At 41.9% G+C, this 27624-nt stretch overlaps 1 protein-coding gene across 2 annotated transcripts; it reads left to right on the top strand.

The window, feature by feature from the left end:
• Positions 1-456: 456 nt before the first annotated feature.
• On the top strand, positions 457-26179 carry UBE2D3 (ubiquitin conjugating enzyme E2 D3). 2 transcript variants are annotated; one of them, XM_028743358.2, is made up of 8 exons: positions 457-935; positions 19078-19141; positions 19264-19295; positions 20145-20222; positions 21651-21756; positions 23080-23173; positions 23619-23668; positions 24864-26179. In XM_028743358.2, the coding sequence occupies exons 1-7, from the start codon at positions 912-914 to the stop codon at positions 23665-23667; spliced, it is 447 nt and encodes a 148-aa protein (XP_028599191.1). In that variant the 5' UTR covers positions 457-911; the 3' UTR covers position 23668; positions 24864-26179. The 2 variants fall into 2 exon arrangements, with proteins under 2 accessions (XP_028599191.1, XP_028599193.1); XM_028743360.2 differs by lacking the exon at positions 23619-23668 and having other exon boundaries at positions 466-935.
• The last annotated feature ends 1445 nt before the right edge of the window (positions 26180-27624 follow it).

Genomic DNA, 27624 nt, shown 5'->3' with positions numbered 1-27624 from the left:
TTTTTAAAAAATTGAATAAGAGACTAGGATTCCAGCGCGCGCGTCCGCTTTTCATCGCCTCCTGACAGGAGCCGAACGCGAATTTTTTTATATTATTATTGAGGGCCCCGGACACGCGCTTCTCATCTCGCGAGACGTCGACTCGCGACATTTCGTTTTTGCCCTTCTCGCTTAACTGTGGAGGAGGGGACGGAGAAACAAACACCCGGCAGCGCGCATGCGCCGAGCCTCACGGCTTTCGCTCTCCCTTTCCTCTTCTCCTCCCCCCCCCCCGCAACGCCGGCCATTTTCCTCCCCGAATGCGCGCGCTGCCACCCTCCCTACGGCGGCAGTTAAGCGTTGCCGGCGTCATCCAATCGGGATCGCCCTAGGGGGCGTGGCCTCACGCGGCTTTTCGCCGTGAGCCCGCCTTCGCCCCCAGGAGGGAGGGCGGCGGCGGCGGCAGCGAAAGAGGGGGAGGAGGCGGGGCCTATATCTAGTCCCGCCCCTTTCCTTGGCCTCGCCATCGGCGGCGGTGGCGCCTGAGCTCCACTGTCGCTCTCCTTCCCACTCTCCTCTCGGCCAGGTCGCTCGCAGCACCTTCGGTTTCCTTCTTGCCTGACGGGGAATCCGCCGCAGCGAGAGGAGGCGGCTCGGCCGGTGACGTCGCGGCTGGTGTTCGGTGCGGGCGGGCGCCCCCGGCTGTTTCCGGAGGAAGGAGAGGCGCAGGCAGCGAGTGAGCGAGAGGCTCCATCCCCCACCCGCAGGGAGGGAGTGCGGCAGCGGCGGCGCAGACAGGGCCCGGCGACGACGACGAGGCGGCGGCGGCGTAGGAGGAGGAGGAGCAGCTAGAGCAACCCCCGGCCGCGGCGGCCACCACCACCACCACCCACCACCACAGCGACACTCGCCCCCACAGCGCAGGAGAAAGGATGGCGCTGAAACGCATCAACAAGGTGAGCGGGGGGCGCCCAGGCGGGGTCTGCCTCGGCCGGCCTCCAGACAGCCCTCAGCGGCGGGGACGGGTGGGACAGGCTGCGGGGGGTGGGAAACGGGTCTCCAGTCCCCGCCGCTCCCCTTCCCCGCCGGGCCCTGGCTCTTCCCCGAGGCCTTCGGGGGTCCGCGAGGGGCTCGACCCCGCTCGCTCCGTGTCAGCTTCGGCCCCTCGCTGCCTGGAAGCTCCGGACCGGGGAGGCATTGTCATGACAAAGCCCAATTTGCCCATCCGGCTTCGGGCGGAGAAAAGAAAAGGGGGCAGAAACGATTCCCCCTCAGCACCACCACCACCACCGTGTGTGTGTATGTGTGTGTATTTGTGTGTGTGTCTATATATGTGTGAAATCCGCCTCCCCGTCAGCCAGCTCCTCTGTTCTGGCCGGGAACTTCTTTCCCGCATTGTAAGATGGCGGCGGCGGCGGGTTTGCCTAGTTCAGGCGCTTCCCTGGGATCTCTTTCTCTCTCTCTCTCTCTCTCTCGCCAGCTTTCGGCAATAACATGACTGACACACGCACATCCACATTCTCGGCCGCTGCAGCTGCCGACCGAGCGTGTCCTCTTCGGAGTCCCCGTCTGCCCGCCCCCTCCCTTCTTTCTTTGAATTTTCCCCTTTCTCTCTTCTATGGGGGGAAGGGGGTTGGGTGTTAAATGCGGAATACACGGCTTTTGCCTGCGCTCTTGACAAGGGGCGGAAGTATGTGGCGGCGGCTGTGTGATGCATCGAGAATTTCGTTCTTGCACAATCTAGAAGGAGGGTGGAGTAACGAGCTAATTTGAAACGAGTGTCGTGGTGGAGGAAGTCAGCCCGTATTCCGAGGGGAAGAAGGTTCGCTGGTGGTGGCAGCAGCAGCAGCAGAGGGTGCGGCTTAGGTAACGTCGTCACCCGCCTGGTTTCACTGATGACGTTTTTGGGTTTCTTTTCTCTCTCTTTGCCAACCGATGGGGGGTCCGCTGTGAAGGAAGTCCTACAAACTCCTTGGGTCTTGGGATCGCGTTGGGAGAGGTTTTCGATCCCCCCCCCCGTTGGTTATGAATTAAGAAGCTGAGCCATTTATATTAACAGTGTGAGGCTCCTTTTTGCCAGCAGTGTATTTGCTGACGTCGTCGCTCTACACAAAAGCACAGCCCCACATCTTGCCCTCTGCGCTCACTGGTGTGTTTGGACAGAATTAGTATTAAATAAAATCTTAATAACAGCTTCTGGTAAGCTTGCTCTCGAACTTGTTTCCCCTGCAGTAGAGAATAACAACTCTTAAGGGAGTCGCCCAGCTTTAATTAGTTTTGTCAACAACATATAGAGGCAAAACGTTTAGCAGCCCGACTCTCAAGTGCTTATTAGTAATGTGTGTGTAAATGCCTTAGAATTCAAAGAATTAGACAGGAAGTGGACTCGCTAGAAAGTCCATGGCAAAATGGATATTGAATTTATGGTATTCTCTGAAGGCATGTTAAAGTATCACACTGAGTGGCAGGTTAGCTTTTGAAATTCAGGTTGTCTGGATAAGAATGCTCTCAGGAGCCAAAGTCTATAGAGTTGGGACACTGAGCACTTCAATAGAAATAACACTGATAATTTAACCTTGCCCAATGTTGGCTGAAATCAATGCACATGTACTGTTCTAGAACTCCTTATGAATCACTCATGAAAATTGATGTCCCTTTTTCACCTAGTCCTCCTAGGGTGTGATTGAATAAATAAATATGCATTTTGATTAGTTGACATAACATGTTTATCATGTCATGTAACTACACAAAATTACCTAGACAAAACACAAGTTCAAGATAAGTATTGTAGGCCAAGCAAAAAATCAAAATGTTAATGATCTTAAAGGAGACCTTAAACTAGGCAGAGACCACTGTGAACTTATAGGTCTGTTCTAGCTTCAAGTAGTAATTTTGCATAACATTTTCAATTTTAATCTACCTAAAGGCCCCTTACTAGTCCTACAATTTGAAGTACACATTTTCTGCTGTTTTCCTTAACTATTCTGGTGCAGCCATAATAGGCAATAAAAGTATTGTAGGACAGCTTTCATATTTGCCTAAAGAGCTATGAATTCATGTAGACTTCCATTTAATTGGCATATCTTCATCTTGAACTACAATATCTTTTGCTAAGATGCTTGTTTCCTCATTCATTGCTAGCTTTATATGTTTATTAAATTGATGCAATTCTAGAGGCAATCTACACACTGGTAGGCTAAGGCTTTATAAAATTTACTAAATGTAAATCTACATCTTTAAGAGAATCCTTAAAATAACTCATTCTGTTTCTGTTTCAATTAATGCAACTATAAATATTGAAGCTTCAGTGTGGAAAGAGATTCGATTTTTTAAAAGCAACGTTCATGAAGTACATTTGGGAATTTGCTTATGTTCTTCTTAACCCAGTTTAAGGACGTGAGTTTGGCACTATTAGGGGGGCTTTTTTAAGCACTAGATTTTTTTCCTTGTGTTGTTATACCCCTCAAAAAGTTCTTTAAGAATTAGTTGTGTCGTGGATGAAAATATTGTTTAAAAGTAATCAGCCCTGTGGAATGAAAATCATTGAGGCCTTTTGTGTAATTTGAATAAAACAGAACTAGCCAATATCGTAAACCTAGTGGTGGTGGTGCTGCGCAGGATGCAGGGAGGATCCAGTGGCCTTCTAACATTTGATGGATTTCAACTTGTATAACCCCTCACCGTTGGCTATACTGGTTGGGGTTGATGGTATTTGGATTCTAACATGGTGGGCCATAGCTTCCGCACATTCGTAATAAACGTCTATTGTTAATTGGTTCTTAAATTACCAGCTGACCACCGTGCCTCCTATTCCCGCTTACCTTTAACATTGCTAAAAGTTCCTTGACAATTCCATTTTGTGTAACCCTCCTTCAGAGGAGCTCAAGGTAGTGTAGGTGGTTCCTTCTCTTCTGTTCCCCATCCTCCCAGCAGCCCCTTTTTGTAGTTTAGGTTACCAAAATTAGTCAAATAAATAAACAGATCTGACTTTTAGGAGACATCTGAAGGCAGCCCTGTACAGGTAGGTTTTTAATGTTTGAGGTTTTTTTGTCTTTTAATATTTTGTTGGAAGCTGCCCAAAGTGGCTGGGGCAATCCAGTCAGATGAGCGGTATATAAATAATAAAAATTAAATTATTATTATTGAGAGGGAGTGACTGCCCAAGGTCATTCAGTGAACTTTTATGTATGAGTGGAGATTTGTACCTCTATGGATGGAGCGCAGTATACAAATTTAATTGATTAATAATAACCTGGTTTCCCCAGTTATACACCAGTGGTCTAGTGGTTACACCATGCAATGTTTAGCCAATTCTGTCTGTTCTTGATAATTAAACATTTCTTACTATTTATTTTTCCCATTATCACCTTTTATTTGCTTCCATTATTATCTTGAATTTTAATTCTGTAATTTATCAGTTGCAGGACTTTTACATGTGTGTAGATCATTCACATTTTCATCCCCTTAATGACTGATGCAGAAATGCTTTTTCTTGTTTTTGTAGTTGGAGACACTTAAAATGTATATCCCAGTGAGATTTTTGTTTTTGTTCCTGTGAGATATCTGTTTTTAAAATATCCCAAGGTCTGGAACTTTAGTAGCCATGGATAATCAGCTTGGGTGAGCAAGATGGTATGGACTGACATTATTAATATTTTGTTCAGATAAATGTCGTTTCTGAATAGCATATGCAGGTTATGGGGAAGGGGGTTAGTCTACATTTAAGTGTGTGTTATAAGTGGTGGGATGAAGTCTAGATCCTATTCTGACTATTCTTCCTATAAATTGGTTAAATCATGGAGGGAGAAAACTAAATTTGAAGCTTAGTAGCATTCATATATCATACGCATATATATATATATTTTACAATGGATTTGAAAAGCAAAAGGTGGCAATTATTTGGTAGAATGTTGTTCCTTTAAGGCCACTATTAGTCATTTGAGACCATCTGAATTTTTGCTCTCTAATAAATAAGTTTTAAGATCAGGGTGTGCTTAACTGGCAATTGTTACGCTGCATTCAGAATGTCTTCATTCTTTGTCTTACTCTACCATCTGCTTTTCTGTCAACATTGCATGATGCTAGGTTTACTTTGTTTTCCTTTGTCTTCAGGTACAGCCACCCAAAAATGTCACAAAAACATACTCTGGGCTATTTTGGCAAATGTTTAACTGCCTTATTTCTTCTATCTTGCATGATACTAATTTCCAGTGGTGTTAGACTTAGGGGTTGCCTACACAAATGGTACAAAATGCCTGGCAGTTTATCAAATCAGTCTTCAATTGGTTACTGCATGTTCGAATGCATGCTTTACATCAAATCACTCTGCTGGTGGTATTGGGAAAAGTCTTTTAGCCTACATTTCTTGGAGTATTCTCTTGTTTGGTGACGCCCCTGTGAATACTGCCTAATCAGACATGCAGTCCTTCACCTGCAGTGTGAGATGGCACAGGTTAATTTGTATGCGTTTATACCTTTAACAAAAGGGATGTGGGTGGTGCTGTGGGTTAAACCACAGAGCCTAGGACTTGCTGATTAGAAGGTCGGCGGTTCAAACCCCCACGACGGGGTGAGCTCCCGTTGCTCAGTCCCTGCTCCTGCCAACCTAGCAGTTTGAAAGCACGTTAAAGTGCAAGTAGATAAATAGGTACCGCTCTGGTGGGAAGGTAAACGTCGTTTCCGTGCGCTGCTCAGGTTTGCCAGAAGCGGCTTAGTCATGCTGGCCATATGACCCAGAAGCTGTACGCCGGCTCCCTCGGCCAATAAAGCGAGAGGAGCGCCGCAACCCCAGAGTCGGTCACGACTGGACCTAATGGTCAGGGGTCCCTTTACCTTTACTCTTTTTAATTCTTAAATTCCATGTCTTAGTTTTGCTTCGATGTCTGGATGCCCGCAAAACTTAGCAAGGTCTTACTGCAGCTTATTGCTGCCTTAGTCATATCCTGTGGCGGGGTGGGGGGATAACATGCCCTTGAGGTGGGAGCACATAAACATTGATAATAATTGCTGCCAATTTTTATGGAGCAATTGAGCTCCATAAATATGAGAAAAGCCCCAAACAAACCCTACTGTAGGGCTGTAATGACCTTTTGGCATGAGTTAACTAACTAAATTAATCACTCATTAGAAAACCCATTTAGTAGGAGACTCTGCAATTACTTATTGTTTTAGAAGTGGAAAAGGTTATCTCACATATTTGGGTGAGTTTGCACAACACACTAAACCATAGTTAAAGACAAAGTATAATTTAATCTGAACACACAAAATTGTTGGTTTAATCCTGCTGCATCACTGGGAAACAAGCCATATTCTGCGCTTGTGGTTTGTTTCTCCAAATGTACTATATACTGCTCATTATTTAGAGAGAAATTGTCATAAGCCTAGGTTCAGATGGCATTACAAGCTGCACTTTGGCTTATTTCCGGTTGGTGGTGCAGCAGGAGGAATGAATTTAACTCTGGTTTAATGCAACATGTGAACGAGTCTACTATTAATGATGATAGCAGTTGTTCCACTGTTCATTTTTTTCTGTCTTTGCTGGAAGAAGTCAAATGCTTAGGCCTGATTGGAGAAAGATTATTCCAAATCAACTCTGGCGTCAATTCCTTCTGACACCGATTCTGCTTGGGTTCTTCTTGAACAGCAGCAACTGCTTCTTCAGACCTGAGTGTCTGAAGACAAACAACCGAGCTGCCCTACTTCTTTGTCGGCATCCAGATTAGGATATAGAAGAGAAATGGCAAAGGGAGTTTGATTATCTTCCTGAATAGGCCTTATAGTGCTTCAGTTATTTTTACATTGACCCTGCCTTGTTTTGTAGACATTACACTTTAAATACTATCATTGGCAGGTACCAAAGTGAGTCCACAGTGTATTTACAGCACTCTGAAAGTGTGGCTGCCAAAAGAAAGCCAAGACTTCAAGAAGAAGCCGTGAAGAAACATACAGCATTTTTCGCTCCATAAGACGCACTTTTTTCTTCCTAAAAAGTAGGGGGAAACGTCTGTGCGTCTTATGGAGCGAATGTGTGGTCCCTGGAGCCGAATTGCCCAGGGGCAAAAAGCAGATCATGCTCTTTTTCTTTTTTGAAAGAGGGAAGTGGGTGTTGAAACAAAACCGCTGATTGGCAAGTGATCGGGAAGGAGATAAGGGACGCTAGCATTAAAGGAGGCTGCCAGGGAGGGGGGAGGTAAAGACAGCAAACTTGCAAGGAGAGGAGACAGGGAGACTAAAGCAATAAGGAGAGAAATTAGAAGAAAAGGAGGAGCAAAAAACTGCTCCAGCTAAGGAAAAGACACTAAGGTAAATGAGGGAAGGGAGTGTTGAAAGGAAGCAGCTGATCAGGGAGGGAGATAATGGATGCTAGCGATAAAGGAGGCTGCCTGGGAGCGGGGAGGTAAAAGCCCATGGATCCTCAGAATTTTTGCATTGGGTCATTCCAAATTCACCATCAGATCACATAGCATTTCCATGGCTACAGCCTGCACCAAAAAAATCACGCACCCACTGTTGCCTGGGGCCGCAGTGGCGCAAAAACTAGGTGCAAAGCATAGATCCACAAGGATTCTCAGGATTTTTGCATTGGGCTACCCCAAACTCACCATCAAATCACATGTCTGTGGCCACAGCATGAACCACAAAAATCATATATCGTTTCATTCAGAATATTTTTTTTCTTGTTTTCCTCTAAAAACTAGGTGCATCTTATAGAGCAAAAAATATGGTATTTACCAGTTCCTCTTGTCTCAGAAAGCACACTCATAGGCTCTGTATCTCCTCAGGTCATTCCATAGACTGAAGGAATGCCATGCATAGAAAGTGAATCACACACACACAGAGGGAGAGAGAATCTTAACATAATAATAATAATATATAATTAATTTTATTTATATCCCACCCTCCCCAGCCATAACTGGGCTCAGGGAGGCTAACATCAAAATATAAACACATTAATACATAAAATTCAGCAATTGACTGAAATACAGTTTGAAATCGGATTAAAATCAAATAAGATCAGGCACCTCTGGTATCAAATATGGATGGTTTTGGAAAGGATTACATGTTTATTCCATTCTTTCAGCAAGCATTCTTATGGAGGGGACCACACAAAAAATGTTCTGTCCCTGGGCCCCTCAAGAGTCTAATAAAGGACCTGGTCTTGGCTGTGTAAAACATTACAGTTTAAACCTGTGCACAATACTGATAGGTGTGCTTTATAGCCCTTTTAATTCTCTCAATATGCTTCATAGATCCATAGTTTAGAACTAAGCGTTGCAAAATGTTCTCGGGGTGGCGCAGTGGGGATATGGACCACCACAACCATATGGACGTAGGAAAGCTTCCTTGGGTTTAAGTCAGACCATTGAGCCATCTAGCTTGGTAAAGACTTGCAGTTTGACTGTGGCTCTCTAGAGTAGCCAATGCCCTCTAGGTGATATCCATCAGCTCTAGCCAACATCACAAATGGTGAGGGATGGTGGCAGTTACAGCCTGAAACTTCAGGAGGGCACTATATCAGGGAAGGCTGCTTTAGGATTTTGCGATCTGCTTGCCTACTCGTTTCTAAAATCTTCCCAAGTTTTCTGCTTCTGCTTCTTCCCCAGTACTGTTAAAAAAATAGGTTTGTATTTCTTTTTTCACTGGAATTTAAACCTGATAAGGGGCTGACAAATTTAGTTTGACCTTGGGTGCCACGAATTTGAGTTAGCTGCCAGGAATCTGCGCCTTTTATGAATGGTTTGGTCATGTTTAGCACTGGGGTTGCTCAGGGGGTGGGGCCGGGAGAGCTGGAGCTCATCAGGGTCATGCTGTACCTCTGAGTACTTGTTCCCTAAAGCAGAGAATGACATAAATTAGCCCCCAATTCCTCCCAATCATAGTCCCTAAAGGAATTTTGAATATAGCACAGAAATGTGTGAACCTTGCCAGGAGATCATTGAACAGGTTTAGTGCTAATAGTTAAATTTTCCATTTGCTATGAAATGATACAGAACCTAAAATGTTGGTGTTATCTACTATACCAGCTTCAAACTATAGCTAAACTCATACAAGGTTAATTTTGCACAGTGTTTGGGTTGGAGGGCCTTGTAGGCATAAGTAACAAATCTGTAACATTGAGTAAAAGCTCTTTACTCAAAGCAGCATATGTAGAATAAAGCGTGTTCCTGATCTAGATTGCTGAACAAGGAAATGTGGTTGGAACACTTCAAGCTGCTTTTGACTGTGGGTTCTAATTTCAGATAATCATGTAGACATACATGCCTAAGCCTTAAATGCTTTGCTTTCTCAAGTAACTTTTGCAAGGCTTCAAAAGAACATTCAGTAGTATGACCTCAACACACTCCATTAAATCTTCTTTTATAAATGAGTGAATTTTTCTCCATTAATTGGCAAAACTTCCTGCTTTACATTTGGTATTGTTTCCTATAAGTTCCTTTCAACTAAGCTGCCTAGAAGAAACTAATTCTTTATTTCCTTTAAGTGGGTAAAATCCTATTGTGAAAGTTCTCAGTTTGAGACCAGAAACATTTCCAAAACGTTCAACTTGATATCCCCTCCTCTAGTCTATAAGCGTGTAGAGATCCTTTTGTACAGATCACACACAGTACACCACCTGCTGCAAGGAAAGATGTTGGACCGGTGCCCCAACATACCCTTTACAAAAGAGGACAGAATCGCTCTGATCATATGCTGGAAACAAGTAGTGGCTCTCCTCCACCAATACAGTGTGACTCCTCTACAGCAGGACATTCCTGCCCCCTAGGTCATAGCCAGCTTCAAGATTCTATCCCTCCAGGTGTGGTGTGCCCCACCATGAAGACCTGTCCTACAATTTGAGAACCACAGAATTACAGGGTGGAATAAACTAATCTGGAGTCATCTAAAGAGGCAACAATCCTAGTGGCTCTTAAGGATAATTGAATGAGTAAATCTTTTGAAAGAGCAGTCATGTGGCCTCCAGTGAAACTAGTAAATAGTAACTAATGGAGTTATTTATACTGTTGTCAGTATTCACCAGTTCACCAGTTACCTAACCTAGTAGTAAAAGTTCTAAAAACACACTAGTCTGGCTTGGAACAAAGCTGTAGCGATAAAATAGATTTTGATGATCAATAATACGTGACCAATACCTCTTAGTGCGTTTCCAAACAAGTCACCTGGAGGATCTAAAATAGTACTTACAGTTGCTTAGATTGATGGCAGAATATACATAACTTCTAAACCAAATTTGTGTTAACCAATATCCATAAAACCAAATTGAGAGCCAGCAGTCCTAAATAGTGCAACTTTCTTTCAACAAACAAAACCACCTTTTCTCTCCTCGGGCGCAATCTTACAAAGCAAATTTAGAAACTCTGGCCAGTGTATTATATAGCAGCTCAGTACCATGTCTTTGCAAGAAGTTCCATGTTTTTCACATTTTCTTAAAAACCTATGTATGTGCTTTGGAAGTGATCCTGGTATTTGGTATGTGTGGGTGAAATATAGTGCTCTAGTTTTGCTGTTCACTACTCAAAAAAACGCTGAGGCAGAGTGCACACAGGTACAAGGTTCAGTATTTCCATTAAAAGGATCACTGATAGCAGGACTAGGAATTCCACTACCAGGCCTAGATGGCTGGATTTCATATAAGATAGTTTTATATATATTCTGGACTTCCCTGTTGCTAATTGCTACTTGGAGGTTTAGTTAATGCAGACTCATCCAAGTCTAGTTTTTCCTGCTCCTAAGTTGTTTTGTAATGCAAGCAGCAGTAGATTTAGTTACCACTTGTTTCTTTCAATCTAGGCATAGCAAGAGAACCATTTCCCCTTTCTTCCTCTGTCACTTGAGCAAAATCATCATGGGAAATGAACTAAACATAAGCAATCGGAAGCTCAGTTCATATGCAAGCCATGCACCAAAGTTGTGAGTTCACTTAGTGGAATAGTGTCATCTAGAGGTAATTACAGTTGATATTATCTTAGGTTGTAATTATTCAAGGTAGAGAGAACTGCTGATCGCCAACGTTCTGCTATCATTATTGCTGTTGCAACTTCTGTAGCCTATGATCCAGTCTTTACAACTGTAAAGCGTAAGTACAAGGTGGTTGTACCATTTTTGTATTATAGAAAACAAGGTAGGAGGACTGAATTACCTGCAGCACTGGTTCTCAAACTGCGTGTACCAGTCTCTTAAGCCAGGAATGCATCACATAGTTTCTGGAAAGAATAAGATATTTATGGAGGTGGTCAGTGTCTCCTGTACTGGCAGAGGACCTTCACTGGACCACATTGGATTCTGTGGAGTGCCTGAACCCTCATTGCTCCACTCTTCAAAGGAAAGCCAATGAATTGTTCTGTTTTGCCTGTACATAGTTTCTAGAGCAGAGATGGTGGGCTGGGGTCAGTTGTTGTTTTTTTCTAATTCTAGTGTTAGGCTTAGTATCTCAGTCCAAAGATCTTGCAGGTAGCAGTAGTTTATATGGACACAGGTTATTTGTCTATCTGCCCACCTGTGGAACAAACAATTTGGGTTTGGAGGAGTGGGTCAGAAGATGGAGTAAGTATGGAAGGAGACCTCAAATTTTGAGAAACAGCGTCTGCAGGGTTTCAGAATGGCAAATCCTAAGTGAAGGGTTGTTGTTTTTTTCATAGATGGGAGGGAGGATCTTTCAGAAGCGATCGTACTGCTGACAGACACATTAAAAATGTGTCTTGGAAAGCATCTTCTAGCCCAGGGGTCAGCAAACCTTTTTAGCAGGGGGCCAGTCCATTGTCCCTCAGACCTTGTGGGGGGCTGGACTATATATATATAAACAATGAACGAATTTCTATGCCCCACAAATAACTCAGACATACATTTTAAATAAAAGCACACATTCTACTCTGATCCCCGGACCATCCACGGGCCGGATTTAGAAGGTGATTGGGCCTTAGTTTGCCTACCCGTATTCTAGCCCTCCATAATGCAAGCACATGCTTTCTGGCATGATATTTTCATAAGGGAACGTGATTCACAGAGGCTTGAATAGGATTTAATGGAAGGAGCATGTTGACATACATAGTTCAAATGTCTTTGGTTCAAAACATTATTAGAAATCTCAGTACTATGATGCTAGTGGTGTTCTCATGGAGGAGCCTGTGTCTAGGGCAGAAGTTGTAGCAGTAGGACACCTGCCTTATGTTCTCCATGTTACTGAAGGCAGAATTGACTCAGTTGTTCACAAGCAAGACTGGAAGCAGGGGTTCTTAACTCCTGCCAATCAAAGTAGTGTGTTTCTTTTTCTGCAGACAGTTTTTGGTGTTGACCACTTCTACTACCCAATAGCAAAGTGAGCCTCTTCAAAATGCCAAACAGTGATGTGAAATAGTAAAGCTAGGAATGGGGGGGGGGGGTCTTAAAAAGCCATGCTATTAATGCAGCACAGTAATTGCTAATAACAGGTCGCTTATTCTCTAATTTGCTTGCCTACAGCACTTCATCGCCACCTGGTTGCTTTTTTAGCTCCTGTGTACATGTGCCCTTGGAAGTGGGTGCTTATCTAGGGGCGAAACATGGGGTTTAAGGCTGTGCCATGGAGGGTATACACACATGTGTCTTTACTTGAATGTATTGCTGTTACACGTTAGGCAAGTGCTAAATTAAAGGCTGGTTTTTGTTATCAACATTGTGTTCCCTTTATGCTTTGAATTTTCACTTAATGGGGTATTTGTCATTAAATAATTTGTTGTTGGGGCATCCAGAAATGGGTTAACTCAGCCTTTCTCAACCTGTGGGTCCCCAGATGTTGTTGAACTACAACTCCCATCACCCCTAGCTAGCAAGACCAGAGCTCAGGGATGATGGGAGTTGTAGTCCAACAACATTGGGGACCCACAGGTTGAGAACCACTGGGTTAACTAGTCTAGATTAGGAGCATGTTTCTTTCCTGGTTAGATTAGCTTTCCTCAACTCTATCAGCAAGTACATTGGTAATAATATAAAGCGATAATAGAGCTTTCTTCAAAGCATATTTTGGTGCAGAATTCAGTAGCCAGATTGCTCACTGGAGCAAGACAGTTTGAGCATTATTCACCGATCCTTGCCCTACTGCACTGGCTGCAGATTAGTTTCCAAGCCCATTTCAAAGTGCTGGATTTGACCTATAAACCCATAAACGGCTCAGGACCTCAATACCTCAAGGACTGCCTCTCTTTATATGAACCTACCTGGACCCTGCGATCATCATACGAGGCCCTTCTTTGTGTGCCTCCCCCCAAAAGGTCAGGAGTGTGACAACACAACAATGGGCCATATCTGCAGTGGCTACCTGTTTGTGGAATGCTCTCCCCAGGGAGGTTTGGCTGCTGCATTCATTATACTGTACATCTTTATGCACCATTAACATCATATACACTTTTAAATGGGGGGAGGGGGATTATTTGTTTGGGGTTTTTTTGTTTGTTCCTGTTTTTCTAATGTATATTGTGTTTTTATCTTATGTTGTGAACCGCCCTGAGATCTACGGTTGAAGGGTGGTCTAGAAATATTATTATTAATTATTGAGACGTTATGCCAATTGGGATTTTCCTCTGCTGTATGAAACCAGTGGACATTAAAGTAGTGCAAACCATTTTGACTTTCATTGGTAAAGAGTTCTGGAGAGTACCGTATTTTTCGCCGTATAGGACGCACTTTTCCCCCTCCAAAAATGAAGGGGAAATGTGTGTGCGTCCTATGGGGCGAATGCAGGCTTTCGCTGAAGCCTGGAGAGCGAGGGGCATCGGTGCGCACCGACCCCTCTCGCTCTCCAGGCTTCAGGAAGCTATCCACAAGCCTTGCGAGCCCGGGGGAGTTACCGCGGGCTCGCAAGGCTTGCGGGCAGCAGCCTGCAGCACAGGGCACCCTCCGGAGGACGCCCCGTGCTTCGGGAAGGTGTCCGCAAGCCTCCCGCGTCCGGCGGGAGGTCCCGCCAGGAGCGCGAGGCTTGGGGCGGCAGCCTGCATGCCGAAGCACGGGGCACCCTCCGGAGGATGCCCCGTGCTTCGGGAAAGTGTCTGCAAGCCTCCCGCGCCCAACGGGAGGTCCCGCTGGGCTCGCAAGGCTTGCAGGCAGCAGCCTGTTCTGGGGGCTGGGGTCGGGGGAAGCTCGGGCTTCCCCCGCACCAGCCCCACGCCTGGGGGGGGGAATAATTTTTTTTCTTTATCCCCCCCCCCAAAAAAAAACCTAGGTGCGTCTTATGGGGCGGTGCGTCCTATGGGGCGCAAAATACGGTAAGATTGGTAGAACTAGTTTTAAAGGATATGTATCAGTCTATGGATTGGGCAGATGTTTTAAGTTTTTCCTGGGTAAAACAAACTGTCCGGTAAATGGCAATCTGCAGGAAACCAATACCATGACTCAGATCCAATTTTATGTGCCTTTCGGTGCTTCTTCTGTCCTTTAAAATTGGAAAAACTGCTTGCAAAGGCAGTTTGATATGTGAAGGCATGTCGCTCAACGTCATAAGAGTGTTTTGCTTGCTCTTGGGTTGGGTTGTACTGTGTTTTTTTGTTAGCTGCATTATATACGTATAAGGTGAGTGTAAATCTCATCTACGATTGGGAAATTGTTTCTCTCGGAAACTTTACAAAAGTTGTATTTCATCAGATGCATGTGATTAGCATATTGCAAATATCCTTTTCTTGAGCAAGGTCCTCAAGCTGGCGGTGACTCTTCTGAATGAGAATGATCTGGATCCCTTTCAGTCTGGTTCTGACACACTTATTTGCCCTGATGGATAACTGTGTTGGGATAATGAGAGTTGGAGTGAAACCCTGATAATTTTCCTGAACTGCATGTTGGCCTCTGATGCCATCGCCATCAGCCTTTCCAAAACAATACCTGTTACCTGGCTTCAGAGATGGCATGTTGTTGTAGTTCCTCTCCTAATTGCACGGCTAATTCCTGAAGGGTGTAATTTAATTCCTGAAGGTGTACTTTGATGTGAGGTGGTGGAAGTATAGAATCCACTGTCTGGTGATGGATGAGGGCCATCCACCCAGAGCTCAATCCTAACAAGATGGTGGTGCTGTTGATAGGTGGTTTTTCTGCCTAGGCACAAACAACTTGGACACAGTTGCATTTTCTCCGAAGGACCAAATCTACAATTCAGGGGTGTTAACTGTTCCAGCTTTGTCACTGGGGGCTTGCCTCTGTGGTTTGTAGCACCTATCTTCATTGTGGGCTGGTGCGCCAGCTAAATCCTGGACAGATTTGGCCTTGCCTTGGTAGTTCATGCTCTGATAGCCTATTGCTTTGCACTATACATGAGATTTCTTTTGAAAGCTTTGGAGATTTCAGTTGGCTCAAAATGTAGCTGCTAGACTTCTAACTAGGTCTCATCCTAGGGAACATGCCATGTGCATTCCAAAATAGCTATGTTGGCTTGTAACTCATTTACAGTCTCAATTCAAAGTGCTGCGGCTTACCTTTTTGAAAAGCAGTTTATGGCCTGGAGTTTGGGTACTTAGAATCATAGAATCTTTGAGTTGGAAGGGAACCATGGGTCATCTAGTCCAACCCTTTCAATGCAGGAATCTCAGGTAAAGCATCCAGACATAGTCTCAATGAGGTTTATGAACGTGACTAACTTAGGTCTATCTTTGCTTGCTCCCAAATGTAACTGGATGTGAATTGAGTTCTGTGACATAAGGTCCTTGTGAAGTGAGGCAGGTGGTGACTGGGGTGAGGGCCTTTTGGTTGGGATGTCCCCTTTGAAGCTATACTTTCCAGCGAGGCTTGCCTAGTGACTACTCTGTCATTTTGTTAACAGGCAGAAAATGTACCGTATTTTTCACTCTATAACACGCACCCGACCATAACACGCACGTAGTTTTTAGAGGAGGAAAATCCGTAGGCATGCCACCCGTAGGCATTTCCTCCATAACACGCACAGACATTTCCCCTTACTTTCTAGGAGGAAAAAAGTGAGTGTAATGGTGCAAAAAATACGGTAATTTTAAAAAAGGTGCCTCTGTTTTATTGCAAGCAGCCCCAAGGGCATTGCTGAAGGGCACAATTAAGCATCCTGGTTTCCTGTATGTATGTATGTATGTATGTATGTATGTATGTATTTGCTTGCACACTAGGTCATGGATTGGCTTAGCATGGCATGCAGATGGGAGCCATTATGTAAGCGAAAGACAGCTCCACACAATGGATATTCCCTATCGCTATATCCTCCCATCCCAAAACAAGCTCTCCAGAAGGTTGGCAGAGAACTAAGGAACATGTTGTGCCCTGTTGTGTAGACCTGCCATAGTAGAGGGAAGTTGTGCAAAATGGGCAGAACAAATCAACTTTTATTTGAGAGCACTATTTGGGAGCATAGGGGACTGTAGGGAGGAGTAGGTGAAGGGATAGGTTGGTTGCATGAACTGCCTTCTGCTTGTGCAGTGTTGGAGATGACTCATAAAGGTGTAGGTAGGTTAATTTGTAACACACATCCCTCAAAGTGTGCTAGTTCTTACTTTATTTCATGCACTTTTAATATATCTCTTGAGTGTAAGAAAAAAATGCACCCTCAAAGCGGTCTAGGGGGGAAAAGCATAAAATGGGAAAAACAGATATTTAAAGCATTGAAACAATAATCAAAAACAGTGGTAAGGTAAAAGCAGATTAAAACACATGTAAACATTCTACATCTCTGGGTAGGCTTGTCTAAACATGTTTTTAGCAGGTGCCAAAAAGACTATTGTGAAGGCTCTTGACTGATGTCATTAGGCAGGGAGTTCCACTTCTGCCACACTAAAAGACTGATTTCTCAGAAATGTGGAATGAGTATTACGTGGCAACGATAACTTTACCAGTTCTACAGATCGAAGCTGTTAAGTGAGCATAAATGAGGTAAGGTGATCTTGCAGATAAACTGGTCCCAAGGTGTTAAGGCCTTTATATAATAATGTCACACCATGAACTTGGCCTGGTAGGAAATCTGCAACCAGTTCAGGTCTCTGGCAGCGTCTAACTCCTGTCAGCAGTTGTGCTGCGGCATTATGCACTAATTGCAGCTTCTGGATCAAGTGCAAGGGAAGCGCCACATAGAGTGCGTTGTGATAATCCAGTCTTGAAGAAACCAATGCATGAACTACTGTGGACAGGCTTCCCAGTCCAGGAATGGCCATAGTTGTCATAGTAGTTTCAATGGCTGGAAGTGCCTTCAGTTACAAAGCTGGATCCAGAAGCAGTCCCAGATTGGGAACCTGCACCTTCAAGTGGACTTAATTACAATCTGCAACAAAGATACAGTGGTACCTTGGTTTACAACGATAATCCGTTCCAGAGGTCCATTTGTAAACCAAAACTGGTTGCAATCCAAGGCGCACTTTCGCCAATAGGGCCTAAAAATAATAATTAAACAAAAATTGTCCGTGATCCCCCCCCCCAAAAAAGGGGGGTTTGTATTTTTTTTTTAAAAAAAAGGTTGCACACCGGGACACGCACATCTGGGTTTGACGTGTTTGTAATCCAAAACATATGCAAACCAAGGTACCACTGTACTGTGTTGTGAAGTCGTTATCTGTGGTCAGACTTTAATTCTGCTGTATGCCATTTCTTTGAGTGGTTATGCTATGTTTCCTTCTGAGAAGGAAGCTAAATTATATTGCATGTCATGGGATGCTTCTGCACAGTAAATGCTTGCTTTACTCTGAAAACGTACAATGGAGAATATTAAGGCAGCGACTTATTTCCTTCATTTCAAATACAGTGGTACCTCGGGTTAAGTACTTAATTCGTTCCGGAGGTCCGTTCTTAACCTGAAACTGTTTTTAACCTGATGCACCACTTTAGCTAATGGGGCCTCCCGCTGCCGCCGCGCCACCGGAGCACAATTTCTGTTCTCATCCTGAAGCAAAGTTCTTAACCCAAGGTACTATTTCTGGGTTAGTGGAGTCTGTAACCTGAAGTGTATATAACCTGAGGTACCACTGTAGAGGTTGAAGTGCCCGTGTATGATAGAAGTTGATTGTGTGTTTCTACAACAAAGTGTTAGTGACTTGCTCCATTAATATAACATATTACTTTCTGTGGCAACAATTATAGTGCACAAATACAGTGAACACTCAAGGATTGTAGGTATATATATAAAAATGAATGTCAATACTTGAAAGTGCCATGCTAACTTGCTAGTGTGTGTTGGAAAAACTTAAGCTAGGAGAGCCAGTGTGGTGTAGTGGTTAAGAGCAGTAGTCTTGTAATCTGGGGAACCGGATTCACGTCTCCGCTGCTCCATATGCAGCTGCTGGGTGACCTTGGGCTAGTCACACTTCTTTGAAGTCTCTCAGCCCCACTCACTTCACAGAGTGTTTCTTGTGGGGGAGGAAGGGAAAGGAGATTGTTAGCCGCTTTGAGACTCCTTAGGGTAGTGATAAAGCAGGATATCAAATCCAAACTCTTCCTCCTCCTCCTCCTCCTCCTCCTCCTCCTCCTCCTCCTCCTCCTCCTCCTCCTCCTAAGCTAGGAGTAACTTCTGAAAGTTCATGTTGCAGTTAGTTAACCACGCTGTATTCTTGCAGTACAGTCGTGAACTAAGATTGCTTAAAAGGCTTCCAAATAAAGGCTCAACTCCTTCTGAAGTTTAGTAAAGATTGGATGAATGCATGGGTAAAAGGGAAACTTGGCTAGGTGTCAGGAGGTTGTAATAACGTCGCTGAAAATCTTGACTTTGTTCATCACATTCTTAACTGATGAAGGTTGGTAGCAATGCCTACCTGCAGTGTATTAATACTACACTGTGTATGTATCGAGTGCAGCTACATGTCAAGGGATGCTTCCGCATCCCATTCTTTATGGCTTGCTTGCATGAAAGTACACTAACAAGCTATTCTTAGTAAGGAATGAGCTTTTTTGTCTTGCTTCCCTTGACTCATGAGTACCAAACAAGTTAGCTGTAAATGTTCACAACCTCTGAACTCTGCCTCCATTAATTCTTTAAGAGAACATGGTACCTGTTTTGTGTCACTCTGTAACAGTAATTTGGTATGGAATTAAATTTGAAATGGACAGAATATAAGATCCCCTTTCTATGACCTTTCTGGAGGGGCAGAAATGAACTCTATATAGGATGTGCTCTAAAGGTAATATTTCTTTTTATAGGAACTTAGTGACTTGGCTCGTGACCCACCAGCTCAGTGTTCTGCAGGCCCTGTTGGAGATGACAGTAAGTAACTGACAAACTAAGTTTAAACCTAATAAACCAATGTGACTTGCTCTATGTCTGTCTATATGCTCTTTTCCCTAAAGAAATACTGATTTTTTCTTTTTTTCCCTCCCTCTTCTCAGTGTTTCATTGGCAAGCCACAATTATGGGCCCTGTAAGTATTTCAACTTTGATTTAAAATAGAAGTGTTTGAAACTCTAAGGCTACTCTCATATCTGTTTTGAAGGTGTATTAGTAGGGAGGTTATAGTACATTTTATTGGGCCAACTAATTTATCTCGGTACAGATATTTCTCTGCTTCTCTTGGGAAGCTAAGGAGGCTACCAGTATTTGTCCTGAAAGTAGAGAATCTTTGTAGACCTCTTTCTCAAATCGCACACAGTAGAGATTTGTTTTATTAAAATATTTCAGATCAGTCTCTGAATAGTTTACACTGTATCTTCAACCTTTTCAGACCTAGAGCCCATTTTTAATATAAACATGCATTTGTTTTCTTAAACTTTTACTTGCGTGGTGGTAGTGTATCTGTTCCAACCCACCTCAGATCAGTTAAAGACCAGTGCTTTATACAACTCAAAATACCAATAACAATATTTTAACATCAAAACTGCATAATAAGCAAGCAGATAAAACAGGACTGTCAGCAAGATTTAAATTGCCTAAACGTAAAATTTAAGAATAAAAAAAGGTTTCATTTAGTGACTGAAAGGAGTGTTGGAATGCAAAAGACTGTTTCTCTAGTTACTTGTCAATAGACATGGAAGAATATTCATGTGGATTTCCATATCTTATCTTTTTATAAGACTGTATTGCCATATGCAGTGCTTGGTTAAACTGAGCTCTGGTAGAAATCTGGTAATCATCTTCTTGCTGATGGTTTTGCTTATAGTTAAGCTAATATTTAATCTTTGAGCACAGCTTAATGTTACTGTGCTTTGCTATTCTGAACTCTCTATGGGTCCTGCTAAAAATTATAACTTGGCTCTGAATTTCCTTCTGACAGAATGACAGTCCATATCAAGGTGGTGTTTTCTTCCTGACAATTCACTTTCCTACAGACTACCCTTTCAAACCACCCAAGGTAAGCATAAATTTGGAAGAGTCTTTTGCTTCTAAAATATTGAACCTCTCTGGGCTTGTGAATTATAGGCCACTGTCTAAGAAACAAGTATTTTTGTGGCTATATTTGCTTACAGTGCTTGTGTGATCTCTAATAGAAAAGAACCAGCTAGTTTATTCCATTAAATAACTGGTTTGCGTGCTAATCTTGCTCAGGTTTGGAGTGAATTGCAGCTAATAGATGAATTGTGTTCAAAAGACTCCAGAAATCAAATAATTTCTGATTCAGTTCTATAACTGTCTGTCATGCTTTTTTCTGGGGGGGGGGGGGGGATGCTGGGGTATGCATACCCCTAAACATTTTGTGAATCTAAGTTTGACCTCATTGAGGGGGCAGTATTTCAATATGAGTAGGAAAGTGAGAGTACCCCTAAACATTTTTTAAAGAAAAAAAGCACTGGTTATATGTATGAAACTAAGTTGGATTCAAGTGATTATATGAAGTGTTTTGTTCAGAAATTATTGAAAATGTCTTCAGTCTAGTTCCATAATGTTGACTGGTGATAATCTTTGTAAAACCAAATCATGAACCATACAACTAAATTTGTCTCCAAAGGTAATTCAATTCTTTGTTCAGAACAGCAGTTCCATGTGTTGCACAGCAGACATCTTACTAATGTTTCTGTAATTCTCTTGAATCTGTCAAGTACAGTATTACTGTTACCCCCAGACAGTGCTAGGCAATGATGTGAGTGGGATACTGCTGGCAAAAAAGCTTGTCCTGTGAGTTTATGGAGAAAATTTATATAATTAACAAGTGTGCCCTGGCTTTCTGGGTGACCTCCTGGAGCATATTTGGGGAGTGTGCAGAGGGCTGAGGCGGGGAGGAGAGGAAGGTAAAGTTCCATTATACAAGCAGAAACTCATTTTGCTTTACTTTAATTCACAAAAAATGCTCCAGATTAAAAATTGGGAAATGTCCTAATCTCTTTATCATAGTGGGCATACATTCACCGTATTTCCTAAGAAGTTGGCAAGATAAAATATGGAAATAGCTGATTAGAATACTTTAGATGTGAATGTATAAAATGGCATTTACTTCACTAATAGCTTGCTATAAATGTGCCCCCCTCACATGCATAAACTCTGAATATTTACAATAATGCACACATAAACACCACGTAATTTGAGCTTTGGTGTTTTTAGGTTAAGTACCACAGGTCACATCACATTTAGTGCTTATGTAGGTTTTTTAAAAAATTGATTGATCTTGTTTAAGTGAAAACAATAAAATACTTGAGTGGGGAAAGAGTACCTAAAATGTGAGCAATTCCCACAATGGTGTGTTTAAATAAATAGTGTGTACTCTAAATATTCTGACAACCAGCATCTTTTAACCAGAACAAAAGGACATGTGTGCTAACTGCAGATTGATATACATTTCTTCTAGGTTGCATTTACAACAAGAATTTATCATCCAAATATTAACAGTAATGGCAGCATTTGTCTCGACATTCTAAGGTCACAGTGGTCTCCTGCTTTAACTATTTCTAAAGGTAAGGGAAGTATTTCACAAAAATGTTGACATTGGGTTAATGAAACAGCTTGTATTTTTTTTTACTCCCATTGTGGGAAAGAGGCATATCTGAATGTATGGCTTCTACCTCTCCCAGTGTATCTTTGGTTGATATTTGAGTGTTATTTTGACTTCATTGTTCTGACCATGACTATTAAAATTTGCAGTATATGTAAAACTTAGGTGCTATTTAAAATACTGATTGAGAACTGGCAAGAGAAAAAATCTAGCCTAAATAATATGCCAACTTTGCAGCATATTAAAATGTAAGATTTTGATGTAGTTGATGCTGGAGTTGAATGACACTTTCATGTATTTACAGTCAAAATATTCAGGCAGTTACCATCACATATGTGATTGCTTTCTTCTTTGATATGTCTCCTTGTACTGATAAGCGAGACTTCCTAGAAAGTCATCAGAGTGATTTGGTTATAGGAGCACTTCTGTAGAGAATTGTGATTTTGGCTAAGGAGCAGTAAGCATTACACCTGAACTTGGATTAATACATGCCATGTCTATGTGTTTATACAGTGTTGTCCATAGGCAGAGAGGAATGTAGACAATATGGCTCAAGCTATTAAAATCTAGGATGAAGTTTGTGTTCTGCAATTTGCAGCATTCATGTGTATAAAGCTTTTAAATGAGCATTCAGTTGTCATTTCAACCAAGGGTGCCAGCAGGATTTTATTGGGCCCTCTGCCCCACTTGTAAAGGAGGGCACAAATTTGCTTAAGTTTTTCAGATGCTTAGTGTCACGTGGCAATTTGTATTGCCTCTTCGGGGTGAGATGGAGGGCTTAAATTCCCAAATGAACCTCCATTTTCTGTATCTAGAGAAAAATTGAGTGAACCACACTGGGGAAGACTCCACCAAAAGGTTTCAAAATGTCTGGAGAAGGGACTTCCTGGGTCATTTTAAAACAATGTTAGGATATTCTTGAGCATGTACAATCATGGGTCTGGCTTGACACTTTGACTGTAAAACACTGAAAGGGGGTATCCGAATTTTATCTTTGAGATTGCTTCACATGTTACCTGAATGTTTTGTTTAACATTCATTCTACATGGGATGAAGATTTCTAAGGAAAGAAAAGAAAACGGGGTCTAGGCCTTGTATAGTAGTACCCCATCTCAGCATTCCTGATTGTAATGAACATGGTCACACCTTTAGGCAACCTTTTTAATAAAGTATATGAGCCTGATGATACATGCACATGCAGTGGGAGATAATTAGCTGGTCTTTCGATGAAGTATTTCATAGTCCTTTTCGGATTTTCACCATAAATGCTACTCTTTTGTTGCAGTACTGTTATCCATTTGTTCACTGCTATGTGACCCAAATCCAGATGATCCCCTAGTGCCAGAGATTGCACGTATCTATAAAACAGACAGAGACAAGTAAGTATAGCTCCCTTGGAAAGATTGCCTAAGTGAAGAGATGTGGTTAGAAAATTATTGAGTTTCTTTTGCTCTTTTCAAATTGGAGTTGAAAAGACCCAAATTGACTTGGGTTAAAATGCTCTGGTTTTTAGTTTTTTTTAAATACAGAAGGCTCCAGGAAAAGTGCTAAAACTGAAGTTAGACCCTAATCCTGGCCAAAATACTTATTTCTGTTGTTTGATTGTTATGGAACAGTTTAAAAGCAGCACACAAGGTTTTGAGTTTGAGGGAGGGCGGAGGGAGTGCAAACTTATCTGATATTTCCATGGCTCTTAACTATTGCCTTCTGTTCTGGATTTAACTGTGGTTGCCTCAAATTTCCCATTAGTTCTAGAACTGCTTCCAGGTAGACTTAAAGGATCTATTCGCTCGTCTTTCTTACTAAATATACTTATCCAATTAGGTACAATAGGTTAGCAAGAGAGTGGACAGAGAAATACGCTATGCTGTAGGGTAAGACTATCTGCACTTCATGGTGCGTTAATGATGTTGGGACTTCAGCACTTGAGTGCAGCATGCTTAAGGCACTGGATTTAACTAACAAATAAAAGATTGTACCAGTTACTGAAATACAAAGCTTAACAGCTCGATCGGTATTCAGTGTGAGAGACCTATTTCTGCATGGCTAAACAAGTAGAGCCAAACATAAAACAAGGTTTTCTAGTTGTTGTTTTTCTTGGTTCTGCAACTGCTGCTTTGTCTGGTAGGTACTTTTGGCACTACTTCAAAGAAGATGGCTTTGGTCATCTAATATAAACTGTTAAGTAAGTGAAATTCAGAGCTCATGAAGTAGAAAAAGTTACTAGGCATGTATAAGTAGGCACTAACATAATAACTGAGCATGTAAATATAGAACTGGTTCAATCACAGTAGAGCTCCTGCACAGTTCTCTCAACATCCCTGCTTTTTGAGAGGGAGGCTGGCTAAAGGACTTCATGACTTGATTGTGCTGTTTGTCAGAGTTTGGAATTTTGCATTACTTGTCATAACACAACCGAACATCCACCTGTACTTGCACATTAAGATGTGATTTTCTAACATGCAGTAATATGTTTTACACATGAGATTTTAAAAAATGGCATGTGTGCTTTGCCCAGTGTCTCTTACAAATTTAGGCTAGTGATCAAGAACAACACCAAAAGTAGTAGTGCGTCTGGATGGGGATATTTTAAGGCAGTCTGTCTGGCATTAATGCTAGTTTTACTTGTTGTTTGTGCTATTTGGAGTGGTTTGTTTGGGACATTTAAGGAAAATGGAAGCATAGATAGGGATTTTGTATGTTTAGAATTCCAATTTCTCCTATTTTCATTTCTGGATAAAGTTGGCTGCTTTGTTTAGATATAAAAGATCAAGAATTTCTACACAAGTTAAACTAGGCGGAGCTGCTGTGTTGTATCAGTAATGTCAAGTAGTTTCTTCATATTAAGTTAGCAACTACTTCACTATATTTTGAGTCTTCTGCCTGTTGGATCAAAAGCTTGACTTTCTAGGTTTCATAGGATGACATAGTTGTTGGGTTTTTGTTTTTTTGCGAAAAGTAGTATAAATTATCATGTTTCTGGGAAGCTAAAGGAGACTTTAATGTGTGGAATATTTTATTGCTGATTGTAGTTTGGCTGATCTTGCTTAACATGTTTTCCTCTTACAGGTACAACAGAATATCTCGGGAATGGACTCAGAAGTATGCCATGTGATGCTACCTTAAATCAGAATAACCTGCATTATAGCTGGAATAAACTTTAAATTACTGTTCCTTTTTGATTTTCTTATCCGGCTGCTCCCCTATCAGACCTCATCTTTTTTTTTTTTTATTTACCTCTATCCATTCATGCACATGCTCATCTGAGAAGACTTTAGCTCTTCCAGCTTTGGACAATAACTGCTTTTTAGAATCTGTAAAGTAGTTATACAAGAACAATTGCCCAAGATTCAGAATTCTTTAAATGGAGCATGTGTGTTGTGGCCAATGTCTTCACTCTAACTTGGTTATGAGATTGAAATCATTCCTCACTGCTCTAACAGTTCTACTGAAGATATCGCCCAAAGGGAGGGAGATGGATGTTCAGTTTGCTCACATCACAGGAAATAACATTGCTGTAGCATCATCCATCTTGTTTTAAATCCTTCCAGTGTTAGAGACTGAGGTTTCATGACATACTTGTGCTCATAACTGGTATGGCTGGAGAATTGGTACAGAACCTGTAGCATCAGCAGAACAGAACACGTGATGTATCTTATGCATGTCAATAAAGGAATGACCAGTTCTTGTTCTACAGAGAATGGAAATTGGAAGTCCAACATCTCTTGTATTCCAAAATAGGGTCTCAGAACATTTTTGTAACTCTCATTTAAATTTTGTTAGGATGCTTGGAGCTATTAGTTAATCTATCTTCCACAACAGTTTAATATAGCACTGAATAAATGATGCAAGTTGTCAATGGATGAATGATCAACTAATAGCTCTCCTAGTAATTGATTTTATTTTCTTCAATAAAGTTACATAAACCAATGAGTTAGCTGCCTGGATTAATCAATATGGGAAACAAAATCTTTTGTAAAAGCAAAGGTGGTTTTTGTATATACTTTTTGGGATTTGCCTCATTGTTTGACATCAAATAATGATGTGAAGTTAGAGTGAACCTTTTTGCCATGTTCAGTTATAATACTTGGTCTGTTTTCAGGTTGACACATTGATCAGCCCTGGAGTAAGCAGAACTAATAAGCTAATCTAGTAGTGCAGACTTTAGTGTGCTACACAAGGTACTGGGAGCCAAGAGTTCAAATATGGACTTGGGGCCCAGCTGATATATGTACTGGTGTATCAGAGACACGTCCAGATGCACCCAGCTTGTTGACTGAGAAGCATTTCTTCACCGTGTACACTTGACAGCTGAAAGATCTTTATGTGGGAGTAATGAGGCAAAAATTGCAAAATAAAGTACTGTTTTGATGTGGGAATTGTCATGAGGTTGTGTTGAAGTGACTTTTCTATGTGGGATGTTTGCTATCCATCAAAGGACTACCATGCTGCCACATAACATTAATGAACATTTTTGTTGCAGTGGTCACTTTTCATTGGCTAAAATGAGTGAATAAAGTCATTGCTACTGGGTTTTTTGTTTTGTTTTGAGAAGCACTGTCTTGTGCCACTCATTCTTGATCTTGTTGGTAATAAGGTATCTTTCCCCCTTTCTCTTCCTACACTCATGATTTTGTCTCCATCCCTGTCTATAGCTCAGCATTTTCTAGCCTTGTATGATCAGTTTGTGCTTCTGTGACTTCTAGATCCACTTCTGGCACTGCTTATAGTTCTGTGCATCCTAATTCCTTGTCTCCACATAACTGTGGAAACCTAGATGTAAAATAAATGTTAAACTAACTTTTATAAAAGTGGAATATGTAGTTTGGCCATGGTTTGTTTCAACTTTTAAACATGATGAAAACCTACACATTTGGTTGCTTATTCAAGACAAGCTCTTCATTGCTGTGCCTTCTTCAAGCAGCTTCCATCGCTAGTAATAAAAGTCACCTTGGAGGGCAAATGAGTGTTCACTTGCCAGTCAGGACTAGGTACTTGGAGGACGCTTCTCTGATAATTTTACATTAAACAGTTTCTGTAACCCAGACTGCTAGCCAAAATACTTTTCTTTAAAAAGTGGAATGATCCGGCTAAAGCTAAACATACAGTTTCCCTGGTATCCACTGAGAAGTTTTTGGTTAATTCTATTGATATAAACAGGAGTTATGAAGAGGTGCATAAATGTAGTTGGATTGTGCATGAGCGCATTGTGCGCGACTGAGGTTCTAAACACATCTGGAGGTGAAGTCCATTGCAAGTAGCTTCCATATGAAATTTAGGTTTGAGGTGTAAAGTTGAGAGGACACCATGTTCTGGATTATATAGTTGTGTATAAAGCTATGTGTGACTAACTTCATATCAATACACATTTTCCATGGCTATTTTTTTACTGCTATTAAAATTCTGCATTGCTAATATACAAGAGACTGGTTTCTAAACTGTACTTGAAATTTGTATAATTGTACAATCTGCATAAATCTGAGGCAAAGTTAGTCATGTAGCCAAATGTCATAGCTTGGTGGTGTCCATTTCCAGTCTAGATTGCTTACTATAGTTTGTTACGGAGTTCTAGTTTTTCTTCCACTGTGGTAGGTTGTGGTATTTACTGCTTCATTGAGCAGGCAAAATTCAAACTTGTATCTTGAACGTAGCTAAATTAGGGAAGTTTACAGAAACGTGTTTGCATAATTGAGTGTTCTTAGAATTGAGGAACTTGAGAGAACTATAGTCATACAGCGCCCATCACCTGAGGGATAGCTCATTTGGTAGAGCATGATAGTCTTACATCTCAGGGTCATGGGGTTTGAGCCCCATGTTAAGTAGAAGATTC

This window comes from Podarcis muralis, chromosome 9 (assembly GCF_964188315.1).
Source record: "Podarcis muralis chromosome 9, rPodMur119.hap1.1, whole genome shotgun sequence".
In the NCBI taxonomy this organism is placed as follows: domain Eukaryota; kingdom Metazoa; phylum Chordata; class Lepidosauria; order Squamata; family Lacertidae; genus Podarcis; species Podarcis muralis.
This window is presented reverse-complemented; position numbering and strand designations above follow the sequence as displayed.